This window comes from Sander vitreus, chromosome 22 (assembly GCF_031162955.1).
Source record: "Sander vitreus isolate 19-12246 chromosome 22, sanVit1, whole genome shotgun sequence".
NCBI lineage: Eukaryota > Metazoa > Chordata > Actinopteri > Perciformes > Percidae > Sander > Sander vitreus.
This window is the reverse complement of record NC_135876.1, coordinates 3,732,156-3,750,363: the sequence shown is the minus strand read 5'-3', so window position 1 is coordinate 3,750,363 and position 18,208 is coordinate 3,732,156. Positions and strand designations below refer to the sequence as shown.

The 18,208-nt window shown below is 40.9% G+C and overlaps 1 protein-coding gene across 1 annotated transcript in view; it reads left to right on the top strand.

Moving 5' to 3' along the window:
- The window catches only part of cubn (cubilin (intrinsic factor-cobalamin receptor)), a 99,939-nt gene extending 81,980 nt beyond the window's left edge, over positions 1-17,959 (top strand). Inside the window, exons 53-63 of the mRNA XM_078281249.1 lie at positions 111-296; positions 859-988; positions 2,569-2,786; positions 3,911-4,110; positions 5,576-5,738; positions 5,904-6,112; positions 7,839-7,983; positions 8,790-8,971; positions 12,950-13,115; positions 13,299-13,534; positions 15,628-17,959. Coding sequence (XP_078137375.1) covers positions 111-296; positions 859-988; positions 2,569-2,786; positions 3,911-4,110; positions 5,576-5,738; positions 5,904-6,112; positions 7,839-7,983; positions 8,790-8,971; positions 12,950-13,115; positions 13,299-13,534; positions 15,628-15,735 — 1,943 coding nt within the window. The 3' untranslated portion in view covers positions 15,736-17,959. The remainder of the gene's footprint in view (positions 1-110; positions 297-858; positions 989-2,568; positions 2,787-3,910; positions 4,111-5,575; positions 5,739-5,903; positions 6,113-7,838; positions 7,984-8,789; positions 8,972-12,949; positions 13,116-13,298; positions 13,535-15,627) is intronic.
- The last annotated feature ends 249 nt before the right edge of the window (positions 17,960-18,208 follow it).

Below are 18,208 nucleotides of genomic sequence, written 5' to 3'. Positions count from 1 at the left end.
TGCAGACGTCTCATCTCCCTTTTGGAACATTTGGAATATAATGTTTTGTACTCTTTGTTATTTGATAAACATATGTGTTGAGTATACAGTCTGTTTTTCCTGTTGTCTAGCACACTCCACCTGTCTGTATGATGGGCTGAAGATCTACAGCCTGGCTACTAGTGGCTCTGCTATCGCCACTGTGTGTGGTAGCAGCATCCCAGGGCCCTTCTTCAGCTTTGGCCCCATGTTACTCCACTTCTACTCTGACTCTGTGATCGAGGACCGTGGCTTCATGGCAGAATACAGTGCCATTCGTAAGTAATGAAGAGGATAAATATTTGCTATATTCTAATGATGAAATAAAGCCATTGGCAGTTGTAGTGAACAAAAACAAGGTGAGAATGTAAGGACTTTGGACAAAGTTGTCAGTCAAATGTATGTTGTTAAAGTTGGATTGGTTCACGGAATTTCACAACTGCGGCTAGTCCCGGGTATGCCCCTACAGGAGGGTCACTGCCTTGACTTATAGTGAGGTTCAGGTCACGGGTAAACCATTGCACTATGCAATGCTATGCAGTATTTATCCAAAACAAGTCACAGAAACAAAGTTAGGCGTACAGTGTGTGTATTACTTATGTTTTGAGGACATAAACCTGTTTTCACATTGTGGGGACTCGCCTTCCTTTTGGGGACAAAATGCAAGTCCCCGTAACGTGAATCATTACATTTTAAGGGGAAGATTTGGTTTGAGGTAAGATAAGAGGTTAGAATTAGGCAAGTAGCGGTTATGTGTCAGTGTCTAGGAAATGAATGTAAGTCAATGTAATTTCCTCTTAAGTGATGGAAACGTGACTGTGTGTGTGTGTGTGTGCGCAGCATGTGGGGGTTTCTTCAACAACACTGCGGGTACAGTGAGCAGTCCAGCGCTCTCCATGACCAACTACCACCACAACATCAACTGTACCTACCATATCATGGTCCGTGCAGACCGAGTTATGGATCTCAAGTAAGACTGTGCTGAGTGGAAAACTGAAAGTGTATTTTAGACATACCCTTTTTTTTTGTGATTAACATTTTTTTCTTTTTTGAACAAAAAGATACAACTCACAACATAAACACATCTTTTTTTGTAAAAATGACAGACATTATGTTTAGCATCAATCTACCATTCATAAACTACGCATAAATTGGTACTAAAAGCATCTATGAGAAATGTAAAGAGAGAACGGGAGGGCAGAGATAGAAAGTTAGTTTAGTGTGAAAATATTACTCTCATATTCTGCAGATTATTGCCATATTCTAGCATTATGTTCTTGCTATGTACACATAATCAAATCAAATTGAATGCCACCATATTTGTCACTTGAGGAAAACAAACCTGAGGCAATTAGGAAACGTAATGTAAAACATGACTTTTTATTTATTTATTTTTTTCAAGATAATTTTTGGGGCATTTTAGGCCTTAATTTATATAGGACATGAACCGGGAAAGAGAAGGGGAATGACATGTAGTAAAGGGCTGCAGGGCAGAGTCGAACCTGCGGCCGCTGCGCCAAGGAGAAAACCTCTATATGATAGATAGATAAGATAAGATAGATAGATAAGATAGATAAGATAGATACTTTATTGATCCCCAAAGGGAAATTCAAGGTCCCAGTAGCATACAGACATGACACGCAACATACACATACATCATAACAGGATGATAAAATAGCAAATAACAAATAAAAAACAAACAAATCCACATGAATAATACGGACAATAAAATTAAATAAACTAAATAAAAAATCCACATGAATGTACTAAGGGATGTATAAGCATGAGACACTTGCAGTGACAGGGCAATTATATTGTGCATAAGGTGCTCTGTGGTAAGGTGCTCTATAAGAGTATGTCATGGTGGTAGTGCAAATAAGTCCAATAGTGCAAGGATAAAGGGAGAGGTTGTGCATATGGGCTAATATAGCCAGTAAACAGTGTAAGCAGTAAACGATGTGCCAGTCAGTACATAACTATTGTTATAGGAGGTAGTGGAAGTGGTGGAGAGGGAGGAGAGGCAGACAGACTATGCAGAACATATGCAGAATATATGGGTGTCTGCTCAACCAGGTGAGCTATCCAGGCGCCCTGTAAAATGTAGTTTGAATTTTTGTTTCATATTTTTATGGAATTTTGAAAAACATTTTTGAAAAAATCAAAGCATTCCCTGTTGGTCCCCATTGGGCTCATGTTGTGTTCATATCGGCTGCGGAAATTGGCTTCACGTTGCATTACTCATGCAAGTTTCGCTCAAATTGAAATATTTGAACTCACGTGGATCCAAGAATAATGCAAATTTCATGTGTTCACTTCTATCGCGTCATTGGTTTGGTATTTGCATCTTTGCATTGACTTTCGCGCGAAACGCAGGTGATGCAAACACAGCATTAGGCTGGATCAAGTTTGTACTGGACAGGCTCTTTGTGGCCACAGTACAAACTGGTGGCTGGACTTGGGTATCAGGTTGTTTGTGCAAAAGAACTTTAAAATCTCCAGAGAACTAGTTTTTAAAAAATGTTTTTTAATTATCCTTTTCTCTCTCCCTAGGTTTAACACCTTCCACCTGGAGGCATCTTCTTCCTGTCGCTATGACTATGTGGCAGTGTATGACGGACAGGACACCTTGGCGCCCTTGCTGGGGCAGTTCTGCGGTGCAGTGCTCCCACCCGATCTGCGCTCCTCCACCAACCAGTTGTTCATCGTCTTCAGGACAGATGCCACAGTGAATGGGATTGGTTGGAGGGCTACTTACAGTGAGACACTCGGTAGGTCAATGTTACTGAATTTGTGATGGCAGTTGGGGATGGAGTAGCTATTTCCACTTGTTAGCAGCTCATGCATGCAAAACAGCTAAATGAGCTGTGGGCACTCACTGACGCGTCATGTAGATTTTGACACAGGACCCTGCTATAAGACACAAGCAGGACGTACCATAAGGAAATTATGATTTCATTTGATATTGCTCTTTTGAAGGTGCAGACCTATCCAGTTGCCTGTCTGATAGCTCCGCTAAAAAAGCATCCAAGACCCATTTGAGATAGATTGAATTCCAATTGTTCAAATCACCTCCAGAGGTGGTTAAATAATATTTATCCATGTGTTAGTTTATGGATAGTAGTTGCCAGTGATGTCCAAATGACGCTTCATAAAGCATTTCCTGAGCCCACTAGATGGCTCTCTCTGTCAAACAAAGGTTTGAAAGCACACTGAATTGCCATTCCTTGAGCCTTTTTCTTTAAACCAAGAGCGCCATCTAGTGGGGTCAACAAATACAACCAATGGTTCTTCAAGCTATTATTTGGACATCACTAATAGGTACCACCTCCACCATTCTAGAGATTCTAAGAGCCTTGATTTACATGTAGATCGGGAAAGCCAAAATGGTTTGCAATCAGTGTGATCTGGCCATGGAGACGCATGTACAGTATATGGTTTAGTGCATTAAATCACATCTGCATTTTATACAAGACACTTCACATTTCAGATTATTTGGAACATACTTAACATATGGATGGACAGTAGTGATGGCTAAACGAAGCCTTTTCAATCATTGTCTTTATTTTCTGAGCCCACTAGAAGGCGCTCTCTGTTCAACAAAGGGTTGAAAGCACACTTAATTGCCATTCCTTGTGCTTTTGTTTGCCTTTTTTTTAACCAAGAGTGCCATCTAGTGGAGTCAGAAAATAAATAAAATGGTTCATGAAGCTTCATGAGGCTTTATTTGGCCGTCACTATTGGACAGTGAAATGTGGATTATTATTATTATAGTGAAAAGAAGTGTGTATCAACACTATAACACTTGTTTAGCATTTGATATAGTAAATTATATGAATGTATCATTTACTACGTTTTAGTTTTGATGAGTGCTTGTTTGCTGAATTGCCTGCAGGTCCAGCACAGGGATGTGGTGGCTACCTGTCCATGCCCATGGGCATGTTTGGTTCTCCAGATCCAGACCTGGATGGGCGCTACGAGCCCAGGATGGACTGCCTGTGGACCATTGAGATGCCGGTCAACAGGGCCATCAACCTGACATTCACTTCTTTCGACATTGAGAACTCCCCTAATTGCCGCTACGACTATCTCAACGTAAAGAACCCCCGGCCGTTGTAAATATTAATGGCAGATAATACTTATCTGTCATTAGAACATCATAGCTGACTATGACACCAGATATAGCTATTTTGTGTGATGCTGTTGCAACAATTCAAAAGAAATGATTTCCAACTGCAAAATTCTAATCATAAGATTAGGTGTTGGTGTGACAACATCAATGAACTGTAGGCAGCAGAGACTGCATAATGCTTAATCGGTAGGTTGCTAGTGTGAACTAATGATAACTTACTAATAGGGATGTAGCGATGCATCAGGAAAGATTACAACTGGTTGAGTTACTTAACATTGCACAGCAGGGGGGGCGCCCGGGTAGTTCAGTTGGTAGAGCGCACACCCAGATGTAGAGGTTTTCTATATTTCCTGCGTGTATTCACCCTCTCTCTCCCCTCTGCATATCTGTCCTGATGAATAAAGGCAGAAATGCTCGAAAGAATAATTTTAAAAGAAATACCATTACACAGCAGGTAAAGTTAGCCTACCAATAATTAGCTAGCTTAAACACAGTTAAAATGCCAACAGCTAAACGGTGTAAAGTGTGGCTGTATTTCACTGGAAAGGATTCCAACAGCGGGACGTACAACAGTCTGCAGCTAAAGACACTAGCTGCATTTTAAGACAGCATGGCCACTGCCGCTGTAAACAACAGAGACAGGACTTAATTAATGGTGCGTTCAAGTCCAGCTTGTGTTGCATTCATTGTTGTTGTAAAATACCCTCCTGCAATCTAGTATTTCTTCTTTTTTGACGTTTAACAGCAAATGACTAATACAATAAGTTGCTGTTAGAAGTAATTTTTATTGCATTTTAAATAAGTCACTAAAGTTTGTTTATCTAAAAATCAATTTAGATAAGAGGACACATCTGTTGTTTTGTACATTTTTATATATATATATATATAAAGGAAAAAGTTATTTTTCTGCAGCTTGAATTGTTAGGATTATGGGGGTGGCCTCTTGTTCACCCTGAGTAAACCGTGTGCCCCATGTAGACTGAGTCGTTTGCAGAGGCCCAGGTTTGAATCTAACCTGCAGCCCTTTACTGCGTGCCATCCACTCTCTCTCTCCTTCCTTTCCTGTCTATCCACTATCAAATAAAGGGAAAAAAGACCCCCCAAAAAATCGTATATTGTGAACTTAAAATCGTGAATGGTATCAAATTAAATCGTGAGTTGAGTGTATTGTTACATCCCTACTAACTAATGATAATTTTGATTGGTATTACATAATTTCAACTTACGTTGTAGATTTGCTTCTGTGTTGATGCATTTCTGCAATTCATGATGCTAAGTATAATAATCAGAGGCACATTGTCAGATTTGTCCTGCTTGCAATACTAAAGTACTGTAGGACAAACTACATTGGCAAAAACACTATGACAAAAATGCCTGCTTTTTGCTACTTTTCGTTTATGTTTGTCAATGTCTGTGTATCTCCATAAGGTGTATGATGGGGACAACACTAACTTCCCTCTGGTTGGGAAATTTTGTGGAAACATCATCCCTGCCAATTTTACATCCAGTGGAAACTTCCTGACGATTCACTTTGTCACTGATAACGTAGTACAAAGATCAGGCTTCAATGCTACCTACAGAGCTGTGCCATGTAAGACACTTCCTACTCCGCACTCTTCTTACTACACTCTAAACAAGGCTTAAAGCTGTACAACACCATCTTGCTCACTTAAAACCAATACTTACCCCAAAAACCCATCTGCACTTTCAATTATGTGCATTTACCAAACCTGTCAATATGCCTGCTCCCCCTCAGTGTTATGCGGCGGGACTCTGAATGCTACCACCTCTATCCAGACCCTGACCTCACCTTCCTTCCCCAATGCCTATCCTCCTTACACATCCTGCCGCTGGATCCTGGATGCTCCAGCCCTGGAAAGCATTAAAGTGTCAATTGAGACCTTTGTCCTCCAGCCCAGCCAGAGCTGCGCCACAAACTACCTGGACATTAAGGACTGGCCTGTGGTGAGTGTCATGTTGGCCTTTAAATGTGGATACATGAGGAGGCTCAGGCCGAGATCAGGTCAGTCCTGGTTTGGGCATTTATTGACTACATTTACATGCACACTAATATTCCACTATTATTTTGAACATGACAATATTCTGAATTTGATCCAGGTCATGTAAACAGCATACTCCGTTTGGATATTCCGAATAAGGCCTCTTTCCCAATTTAGCATTTTCTGATTAAGGCTTGTGTGATATGTCGGTATTATTCAGGATTTAGAGGCATTCGTTGGACATGTAAACAGCGCATTCGGAAAATGCATCTCAATCTGGGTTTTTACCACAGTTTACGGCCAGTTTACAGCTAACCGTCAACTCTGTGTGTTGTTATGGTTGTTGTATACAAAACCAACCAGCCAACCAGAACTTTTCAAGAAGCTGGTTGAAGGAATGAAAAGAGGGAGGCTGTGTTCGCACGGTCGAACAAGTCCACCACTGGTGGAAAACTTTGAAAATGCACGGCTGCATTTAATGGGAATATTAGTGGAATATTCTCTTTCATTAGCCATGTAAACAGCTCAGTCGGAATAACGTATTTTCCGGAATTACGGCAAAAACCGGAATATTATGTGCATGTAAACATAGTCACCAGGTGGAACTGAGTTACAAAGGACAGCAGCTGACCTAACATCTAATCTCGCATTGCCAGCTCTATCTTCACAGTGCTAGGAAGGTTTGGCTAGTATACACAGCATTCCTGGATAGGAGAATAAACATCAGGGGTTGCTTGCATTTCTTTAAACCAATCACAACGCAGGTATGATGGCTCTCCAGAATAGTCTCGTGAAGGAACTTGTTTTGGTGGAACATTTGCACCACGCAAAAGAAAACGCCATATACAATATTAAATGAAGTGAACTGTTCACAAAATACAGTAACGGGAGCTATTTAAATTAGCTGGAAACAACTTTTGAACGTGCACATGTACCAAAACAAGTTCCTTCCCGAGGCTATTTTGCAGCGGCGCCATTGCTCCGTCCGGCGCTTAGCGCCGCCCAAGATGATTGTGATTGGTTTAAAGAAAATGCCAATCAACCAGAGCACGTTTCTCTCCTATCCAGGAACGCTGTGTGGACTAGCCAGTCCCTCCTTTGCAGCGCTGTGGAGGAAGGTTTGGCAAAGCGAGACTAGTGTTTCCCCTATAACTGTACAGGCCTGGCGGGCCACCAGGCTAACAGGAACCCCTGCCACGCCACAAAAAAAGTTTAATGCCAAACATTAGGCCAAATATTCATTCTGCAGCGGCTCACTGCTACGAGTCACTGCACGAGACAGCAGTCTGTGGTTAGTTCACGTCTGTAAAAGCAGGACAGTCAAATGTGTTATCTAAAATACTAAAGTCAGTTGAACAGGTGAAGTGAAGATAACGTTGTCTGTAACTGTAAAGCCTACAGGTAGTCTGGTATTGCCAGACCTATCTTCACACTGACAAATTCCGTTTTTTAAGCTGAGCTAGACTAGAGAATATTCACTTAAAACAGATCGGTGATTCCCTTTTGCCCTTGTTGTTCTCAGTGAAGTTTACTTGCTGCTCGTAAGGAAATAACGCGAGTAACAGGTGAACAAGCTTTAAGAGTTACATATTTCCCCTGCCCCTCCGCCAGGCTAAAGCAGTCAACCTATGGGAAACACTGATTGTAATATCCATTCTGTAATAATCCATCCTGAATTCTTGTGTTTCCAGGGAGACAATGGGCAGTCACATAAGTTCTGTGCATCAGATGCTCATCCTCCAGACTTCTACAGCTATAGCAGAACACTCCTCCTGCACTTCAAATCTGACACCTTCATGACCGGAAATGGCCTGAGGTTCACCTATCAGATCGCCAGTAGGTACCTGTAGTACACCTGTGGCAAGATGAGAAGCAAAACATAAATAGCAACTAATTAAATGTGTAAGTTTGGTTTAAAAAAAAAAAATGTTTTTTAAAAATTTAAAAATAATTTAAATTAATCTTTGGGATAATTGACCTAAACAGTAACTGGCTGCCAATGGAGAGAATATTCACAGCTTCCCATTTGTCAGCACCGCTTTACTGACACACAGGAAATTACATTTCAATTTAGTTGGGTCTCCCAAATTACAGAAGAAAATACATTATTTTCCTTTTCCCATAAGTGGCGTCGATCCATGCAGGTAGTTTTAGTTTCATTTTCCAGGTTGTGAGATATCTGGCTCTGAGACGTTTGCCTTCAACCCAATACAATGGAGGTTAATGGGATTTTATTTGTGCTGCTCACAGCATTTGACAAAAGTCAACATCTCTTTCCAAAATGGCGTCCATGTTTCTCTGGATAATCCACAGAATACACTGTCACACTTTTCATTGACTCCTTTTCCCGAAGAAATAGTCCCAATGAACACCGCACACTGGGTTTTTATTTTGGTCAACATTGAAATCACGATAATTTAACACAAATACTCATTGACTTTTGGAAAGATGTTGCAATTACTTTGCAAATATCAGCAGAAAACTGCACTTTAAAACTTTTTTTTTCGTTAGGAGCTGAAATCGTAATAGCGATTCAAATTTGATTAATTGCACAGCCCTATAAAATAGTAGCACACGATGGGTACTGAGGGGACGTGGTTCCAGAGCAGTGCTCTGACAGGGTCTATGGTGGTGATTTCCAGGCTGTAGCCGGACCTATGAACAGGAGTACGGCTACCTGAAGAGTCCGGGCTGGCCCGACGTCTACCCCCACAACCAGGACTGCACCATTGTCCTGAAAGCGCCCCAGAACAGCTACATCTCCTTCTTCTTTGACAGTTTCGACTTGGAGAGCCACAGCCAGTGTGGGTTTGACTACCTGGAGGTAAAACAACCAGCACACACGCAGGAACATATTTAAATAAAGTATGTAATCAAGGTTTTGTTTAAACGCAATGAGCTCTGCTCCACTTTATGCAATATAATCAGAAAAGGTCTCGTCCTGGTTGTAAGCACACATCCAACGTGCTCACCTCAAGAACTGTTTTCTTTTTAAATAGAGGTAACTACTTGAATAATGAATAGATTTAATTGGTCAAAACTTTTAATGATTTGATATTGTCAAAACAAAGTATAAATGGAAAATTAGAGTCACTTGTGGGTGTTTTTTTTATGCACTACAAGGCCAAACTCATATGCACAGGGATGTCCATGTACTTTTGGCCATATAGCAAGTCTGTATACATTAAAGGGATACTTTGCCGATTTTCAGCCAACTTTGTATTATAATAATGTGGGTAGTATTATCATTTATGTTTATTTGTATAGGGACAAGTATGTAGCATAGACGTACGCCACACACCACAGCATGTATAGCCTAATTTAATAAGCAATGCGCGTCACTAGATGGACCCTTTTTTTAAATACAATAACTCAACACTTACATAAAAGACAGTAGAAAAAAAAATTCATGAATAGATACATAGCTTAAAATGCAAAAACTCACAAGACAATACAGACAAAACAATACAAAACACAGACTAATACAATAAATCACCATACAGCAGGAGCATCAGATTATTCATGACTACATGACTGCTCCCTCTTCAAAAAAACATACATAATAAGTAAACTTCCCTCCGTCTTACCAGCATCCAGATCTCCCTTCTCACAGGCCAGCATAAAGCTGCCGGCAGCTTTCTGCTGGCTCTGGGCCTGTTGCTCCATCTACAGAGTGTACTCCTGCATAGAGACACAGAAGCTGTGTTCCGAACCGTTCCCTATCATTGAAATAGTGCACCATATAGCGGTTCAACATTTTTTTGTAGTGGTGTTTGAATTCTCCGCGGTTTATTCCATTCACTATATAGTCCAATTTAAAAAATACCCACAATACACAGCTAATTTGAGTGTATATACGACGTACCCTACATTTTACTCCCGTATACCACAATGCGGTCGTGTTTTCCCGGAGGAGAAGAAGAAGCGGAAGCACCTGCGACAACTGAAAAAATGAATCAGACTTTAGTTTTAAACAGTGGAAATGTAACATGCAACCAGTTGTTACACAACGGTGTAACGAGTTACAGTAACGTAACTACTTTTTCGGGTAAAAAGTAGCTACTACTGAAAATTTGGTAACGAAACGTAGTTCCTTTTTCAATTCGCCGCAACGTTACTGTTCCCAGGGACAGATTGGACAGCGACACTGCCTTCTCAGCTGCGCCTGCACGCTCACAAGCTCCACACGGGACGTGACAGAGGCTGGTAGCAGAGTAATCATTGCAAGAGAGAAGCAGCCAAAGCTAACTTCTGAGAGTGTTTTAAGCTTCGTGGCTTTTTGCTAGTCGGCGCTCTGAGCCAGGCAGACACAAAGCTGACAACCTCACAGATGGATGCGGTGGAGATGGTCTCATACATACACACAGCGGACCGCTGTGGACTTGTGTCGGTTGCACGGACACGCAAGGATTTCCAGAAAAGAGGCTGCATGTGTCTACGACAACGCACGGACCATCGTGGCTGCGCGACCAGTACAAGTCAATACAGACATTAAACAGTATACACTAACACCGTGTAATGCCGATGACCTGCCGATGTGCATTCAACCCGCGCTGGACTCGTTCATAATGAATCAGCCGTCACTCTGTGAGGAGAGAATCCAGTCTGCAGTGTAGTTCAGACACTTTACTGATAAACCAGAGATTGGCTTTATGGTCAAAGATAGCTTTTGTATAATTAACTTCAGTCTCTGCCAGAGACCCCTGCTGTTAAAAGTAATGTAAAAGTAACGAGTAAAGTAAAAAGTTACTTTCCATAGGGGGTAACTAAGTAAAGTAACGGATAACTTTTTTAAGAAGTAACGAGTAACGAGCAAACACTACTATTTAAAAGTAACTTCCCCAACACTGCATGCAACATATATAATATAAAACCTTTTACTATTCTCCTGAGTGCTCGCTTTGTTTCAGGGACGTATAAGAAGTCTTTTTGTTTCGGTTTGTTTACATGATGCTGGGCACGCCCGCCTCCGTCACGCAAATATCAGGCGCATCTACTGACGCAACCATATTTTGTGTCCGAAGTGTCCGAAATCTGGTTTTGTCGTTCCCTATATGCAGTAGTTCAATATTTAATAAACACTATATAGGGAATAGTGAGTGAGTGAATGAGGGCACGGTTTGGAACACAGCTAGTGAGTATAGATCAAGAGTCCCTCTCTCTCTTTCTCAAACTCAGGCCGAGATTAAACTATAAGACTAGTCAGGGCTGATCAAATATAAACCAAGATTCTGTTACTGCCTACTTCTCAGGAAACACATTTTAGGGCACTGTTTGGCATTAATACGGGAGTTTGTGAACAGGAAGTAGGTGCCAAACTATGTTTTGTGTATTATGAAAGTGGAGGCTGAAAAAACTCAGATGAAAAAGTAAAACTAGACAGCGCTGATCAAATGAAAAAAAGGTTTTGATGACCATATTTTAGCTTACCATATAAATGCTATACGAGATTGTTTGTTACCAGGCGGCCGCCATATTGATTCCGTGACGTGCTCGCATTGTGTCACCCACCAGCGGGAGTGTTTATTGGTGCATTCTGGTAATTGCCGATTTTTTACCTTTTTGAGCAAAAAGTGGAAACCCTTTCTGAAACTGAATCTGCGGGGTTGTTTTGCAGTCTCAACGACCGCAAACGGAGACCTTTGGCAACACCGACACTGACTCCAACGTTTCTCCTCTTGATTGGGTCTTATCGGTCACGAAGTCTCGTTCTCTGAGACTAAAGCTACTAACGTTACCATGGCAACTACCAGCAACAGGTGGAGTCTCCACGCTGCCTCCTGTTTATGCCCAGTATACCAGAATGTTAATGAGATATGAGGTTTGGGCGTGTTAGTTTAAACGGAGATTAGTTCTTCTACTGGAGATAAAAACACTTTTGGCTCAAAACTCAAAACGTAGCGGTGGAGACGTAGCCTTCGTAAATCACAGCACTAGGATTGGTCATCGAGAACCGGTTCCAACTTGGAATTGTTTAAAAAATTACGATTCAAATGGAATAGTTTTTTCATTGCAATCATTTGGAAAATGTGGTTTTGAATTCAATCATCGGTTCCAAATTTAACACACGCAAGTTTTGGTTTCCTTAGCCGCCACTGTACTTCCAGGCACTAGTTGTGTTGCAGCCACGGAGCACAGTAAGAGGCGCTCTAGAGTTTTTTTTATGTTGAAAAAGCCCTGTAAAACTGTAAATCACCATTGAATCAAAATACAATGTTCCTCTTATCTGAGAAATAAGCATGTGACCCCTTTTGAACTCCACCCTTTAAAGCAGGGGTGTCAAACTCAACTTCACTGAGGGCCACACTGGACAATAAGAATCACATCAAGGGCCAGACGTATAGTTTATTGGTTTTTATGTCAACGAAAAAGTAAAATATATTTTTTTTTTTTTACCTTTGTTCGCATATTTCGTCACTTTTGTTGCATTTCTGTTGCCATAAAGCCCTACAAAAGTCAGTAAAAAAGTTCCTTAGCCATGTAGAATTTACCAAATCAAGCCAAACAATGATTACATTTTTAAAAGCTGCCGACTCACCAGACTTTCCTGTCTTTTTGGGTTTGGTGCACAACTAGGCGGGCCAAAATGTATTGTGAAGCTAATTTGATATGCGGGCCGGATCAAAATCTGCAAGGGGTTGAGATTTGGCCCGTGGGCCTTAAATTTGACACACATGCTTTAAATAATCAGAATCAGGTATCCATAAGAACTGGAACTGAAAGGAAGAATAGGAATTGTAATCAGAATTGATCAAATTGAAAGGATGCCCAACCCTACACAAAACTCTCTGTTGTCTCTCAGATCCGTAATGGCAGCACAGCGGACTCACCACTGATTGGTCGGTTCTGCGGCAGCACCTTGCCCAGCCCCATCTTCCCACAATCCAACCAGCTCTACTTACGCTTCAAGAGTGACTTCTCCAGCACCCGTGATGGCTTTGAGGCCACATGGACATCCTCCCCTCAAGGTGAGCTGAATTATGTGTCTTATGTGGTAGTTGTTTTTGAAATATTGAATCTTTTTCTACTTTTTCCATGGTCATAACTGCTTGTAATAATATTGCCTGGGATGAGTAGAAATGTCTTACTGTTTGCTTGCCCTGTTTTTTCTCTCAGCTGAAGCGTCTTTGTTTTATATGTTTGTGTACCAGGTTGTGGTGGTACTCTGTATGGAGACCATGGCTCATTCACAAGTCCCAACTACCCAGGCACCTATCCCAACGGCACCCACTGCGAATGGGGCATCATGGCACCCAGAGGTCGTGTGGTGACCATCACCTTTGCCCAGATCAGTATTGATGACCCTGGAGATTGCCAGAACAACTTCTTGAAGCTGTATGATGGCCCAAACACCTCCTCGCTGCCTGTTGGACCTTACTGTGGATTGGTACGTAACCCAAGAAAGCAGTTACTACTTCAACTGTAAGGCCTCATTCACACTGCCTGCGTCTGGCCGTCCGTCAGTCCGTCAAACGCAGGTCTTTCCATTCATTTTGAACAGGGGTAGTGTGTTAGGCTGTGTCGGGGTTTGCTGCAGGGGGGGACAATCAGACTGACTCAACTTTTGGAGAAGCACAATCTTGTGTCACGCTGCCATGGCCCATCATGTAACTGGAGATTAGACTTGTCGGAGTGTTTTGAGGCGGTGTGAGAATCCCATACAGGAAACAGGAAACATCACTGCCTCTATCGCTGCCACAAAAAAGTTTTAAAACACTATGAGGGTAAAAAACGGAACACGAGCATTGAACTGCCCGGGAGTTAAAAACAACAACCCGAAGTTGACTTCTCCTGTTTTGTAGATGTATTTTTGATGATTAGTCACTTACTTGAGTGACAAATACATCGTTTACTGTGACTGCTTAATAGAATGAAGCATGAAGCAGTAGCAATAGAAAATGTTGGGTTGGCATAGAAGTATTAGGAATGGTGCTCTCCGCCGCTAACAATAAATACGGTGACGATTTATTAAGAGGTAACTACAGAATGTAAACTCATGTGGCTGTTGCTGGAAACCTTTCTGACCATAAATAGTATCACAAAGAGGGTTTGATCTCATGAAAGTCTTAAGGATTATAAACTCCTCTGACGATATTATTTCTTTAACACAAAAACAAGTTGAGTGAAAAATAACAGGCTGCTGCGTTGCTGCTCTTTTTGCTTTCAATTCAATTCAATTTATTGTATCAATTCATAACAAGAGTTATCTCAAGACACTTTACAGATAGAGTAGGTCTAGACCACATACTAATTCCCCCAAGAGCAAGCATTCAGTACGACAGTGGCGAGGAAAAACTCCCTTTTAGGAAGAAACCTCGGACAGACCCAAGCTCTTGGTGGGCGGTGTCTGACGGTGCCAGTTGGGATGAACAGTGGCAATAATATTCACAATAAAGATAATGTAACTATGGCTATAGAAATAGTAGCTGTAGTAGTTCATGGCATAGCAGGGCACTGCAGGGTGTCACAGGACATAGCAGGGCGTCACAGGACGTAGCAGGACTCAGCATGACGTAGCCGGACGTAGCAGGGTGTAGCAGGACGTAGCAGGGCACTGCAGAGCGTAGCAGGTGTAACAGGGCATAGCAGGGCGCACAGCAGGACCACGGCGACAGGCTGCAACCATGATTTAGGGGCCACCCTGATCCAAGGAAACATGCTGGGCGAAAAGAAAACCTATTTCGTTGTGATGCTCAGTGAAGAGCTCCAGTGAAGTTACTTCATAATGTGACTTCGGGATGTGAATCTTCACTGGTCTCAGGATTCGACTACGATTATCCTGTCAGCGATGCGAATCGATTTGATATCACGATGCGTCACCTCCTCAATATTATTATACAGTATATTGCTACACATAGAGCTGTATTCCAAATGATGCTGTACAACTATTACAATACAGAAATAATTGTGTTTACAATATAATTGTCTCTTTAATGCATTACTTTTTTAGTAAACAGCTTTTGGTTATGTTACTGTCATGTAAACCCCCCCCCCCCCTTGTCATTTGTGTTGCTATGAATGTGTATAGGGTCAAGTGCCAACAAACAATAAATATTATATACTGTATTTAGTCCGATCAATAATCACTTATATAATAACTAATTTGGCATATATAAACAAAATCAACAATTACCATTGTCATATGCCTTAAGACCTTATCTAATTTTAGCAATTAATTGCGATAAAACAAAGAAACTAATCATGTAAAAAAGAAATAAAAGTTATTAGTTAGTAATAAACTTTTTTTATTTTTTTTATTATATCTGCTTTTAAAACAGACACTTCCTGAATGTAGAGTCTGAACACAGCAGACAAACAGACAAAAGGCCACCGTAAAATCAACAGGCAACATCAGTAGGCAATAGTCAATTATGGTCTGTCACTGTAGCGATGCAGAATGATCCAAGTCGCGATGCATCCATGCAATGACTCATTCCAACACCCCTAATGTGACTTCTCCTCTCTGTGTTGTTTGTTCAGGAAACCAACATCGCTCCGTTCACCGCCTCCTCCCATCACGTCTACGTCGTTTTCCAAGCCAATTACACCACCCTGCCTTCAGGGTTCAGACTCACTTGGAGCAGCTGAAACACACACACACACACACACACACACATGCATACAATGACTTATTTCCTAATGAAGTATTAAAGGTAAACATCTGTTGTGCATTTATTTTTCCACCAAACCAATGTTATAATATAAATATATACTGAAAGAAAACATGCTTTGTCATCTGCCATTTAAGATGTTCACTTTAGTTTGGTTATATCTGTATTTAAATCAACAACCCCACTGACCTGCTGTGTTTGTTCAAACTGCTTGAAATCCTAGTAGACTTTATAATAGGTACTAGTTTATAGTACCTAGTAGTACTTTATAATGACATTATTTGATTAAAGAAATGATAAAGTATCAGTCTGCTGCCCAGCTGCTAGTCTTGTATTGCCAGACCTTCCTCCACAGTGGTGCAGAGGAAGGTCTGGCTTGTCCACACAGCATTCCTGGATGGGAGAAAAACGTGCTCTGGTTTATTGGCATTTCTTTAACCAATCACAATCGTCTTGGACGGACGGAGCCACGGTGCCTCTGCAAAATAACCTCTGGAAGGAACTTGTTTTGATGGAACGTGTACGTTCAAAAGTTGTTTTAGTCGTGCAACAGAAAACTCCGATTGGACAGATAGTCTAGCTAGCTGTCTGGATTTTTATCATTTCAAATTGTTTTGAGTTTTGTTAATTTTTGTTTCAATACCAATAGCGACAGAGGAGGGCAGTTCTGAGCAGAGGGAGTTACAAATAGGAGCACAGTTGAAAGTTCACGGGTATCTTCTGCTTCACCCAGGTGTGGAATGGAACAGAGTAGAAGACAAAGAAACTAATTCAGAAAACTTGAGCAGGGTGCATCAGTGTGCAGGAGACCTCAGAGATGCTATTGGTTAGTGAGTAATTTGTGTGGTTTTGTTTCTGGAGATTCGGAAGCGCTAATGATAAAATATTAATTTAAGAGAGCGGGATGAAGTTAAGAGCGATTTTTTGTTTCTTTATAAAGACGCTGTGCGTTTGTTTATTCGAATAACGATGATGTCTTAAAAGTTTGTGGAAACGTGGTTGATAAGATAAGATAAAACTTTGTCTGTTCACACACAATTTTCTTGCATCGTCTGCTCCAACAGACAACATTAAAAAAACCCAAACATAAAAAACATCTATATGGTCACCCAACAACATCTGACACACCTTTCTGTCACACCCACACCCAAACCCACAGAGACACACACAGACAGAGAGACAAACACACACACACAGACACACACACTGACGTACACACACAGAGACCTCCACTCAGACACACACAGACACATGCTATGCAGTAAAGTGAGAAAGGTTGAATAGTAATGTAAACACACGGGCCCTGTTGAGGCTACAACCAACTTATGAAAAGTCTTAATAACAACACCATTGATAAACACCCACTAACAGAGTTAAGGTAGGAGTAAGTGTGTTAAATGGTCAACAGTTGTCAGTTAAGACCATGATGAAGAAACTACACCACTACACCGTTACATGAAGTACCTTCATGTTACAGTATGATTTAATATACCTGTGATACAATTTTAATCTTACCAGGACAGGTTGGATAACTACTGGACTAACTAGGGTTAGGGTTAGGGTTAGCAGTCTTGAAGCAACACATCATTCATTCCTGTGTTGATGGAAAAATAGACATACATAATAACAATAATAACAAAATAGAACTACAAAGTTATTGGTTTTGGTGAAACTAGATCGGATTGAAATTTTTTGACAAAAGAATTAGAACACATTTAAACCAAAAGTTTAGACCAAAGTTAACTTAAATGTAATGTCTGTTTATTGACTACAAAGTATGCTTTTAGGGAGGCGGGCCTGAACAAGGACTGTAGCTAAAACAGAGGATGCTAGCATTATAATAGCAATAAAAAAGCTTCTAGATATATATGTGGTAAACATGGAGATCTGTGTCATATCTTGTGTGTGAATGATGAGTGAATGTCCAGTTTCATCACCACAATGAATCCTTTCTTACAGACAGTACATATTAATGAGAGTTAAACTTACTTTGTAATGAGTCTGATGTAAAGACAGTGCTGCTTCATTTCCTTGTCCTCTGTTATTCTGGGAAGCATGATTCACTAGTCCACAAGCCTCTATTTGGGGAGAATGTCAACACCATCTGTAAAGACAATTACACTAAATGATAAATGACACAGCTATTAAATGTCATACGCATTAGAGAAATACTTGTCCTACTATAGTGTGTTTGGGTTAAAAAAGAGCAATGATAATGTCAACATATATTTTAGTCCTTTATTTATTCACCAATGTCAATTCATCCAATAAACAGTAGTGGTTGAGCACGCCCATGAACCGTGGATTAATTGAACATTTAAAGTTCCCGTGGCAAGAAAATTTAACTTCATAAGGTTGTTTAACATTAATATGAGTTCCCCCAGCCTGCCTTTGGTCCCTCAGTGGCTAGAAATGGTGATAGGTGTAAACCAAGCCCTGGATATCTTGTT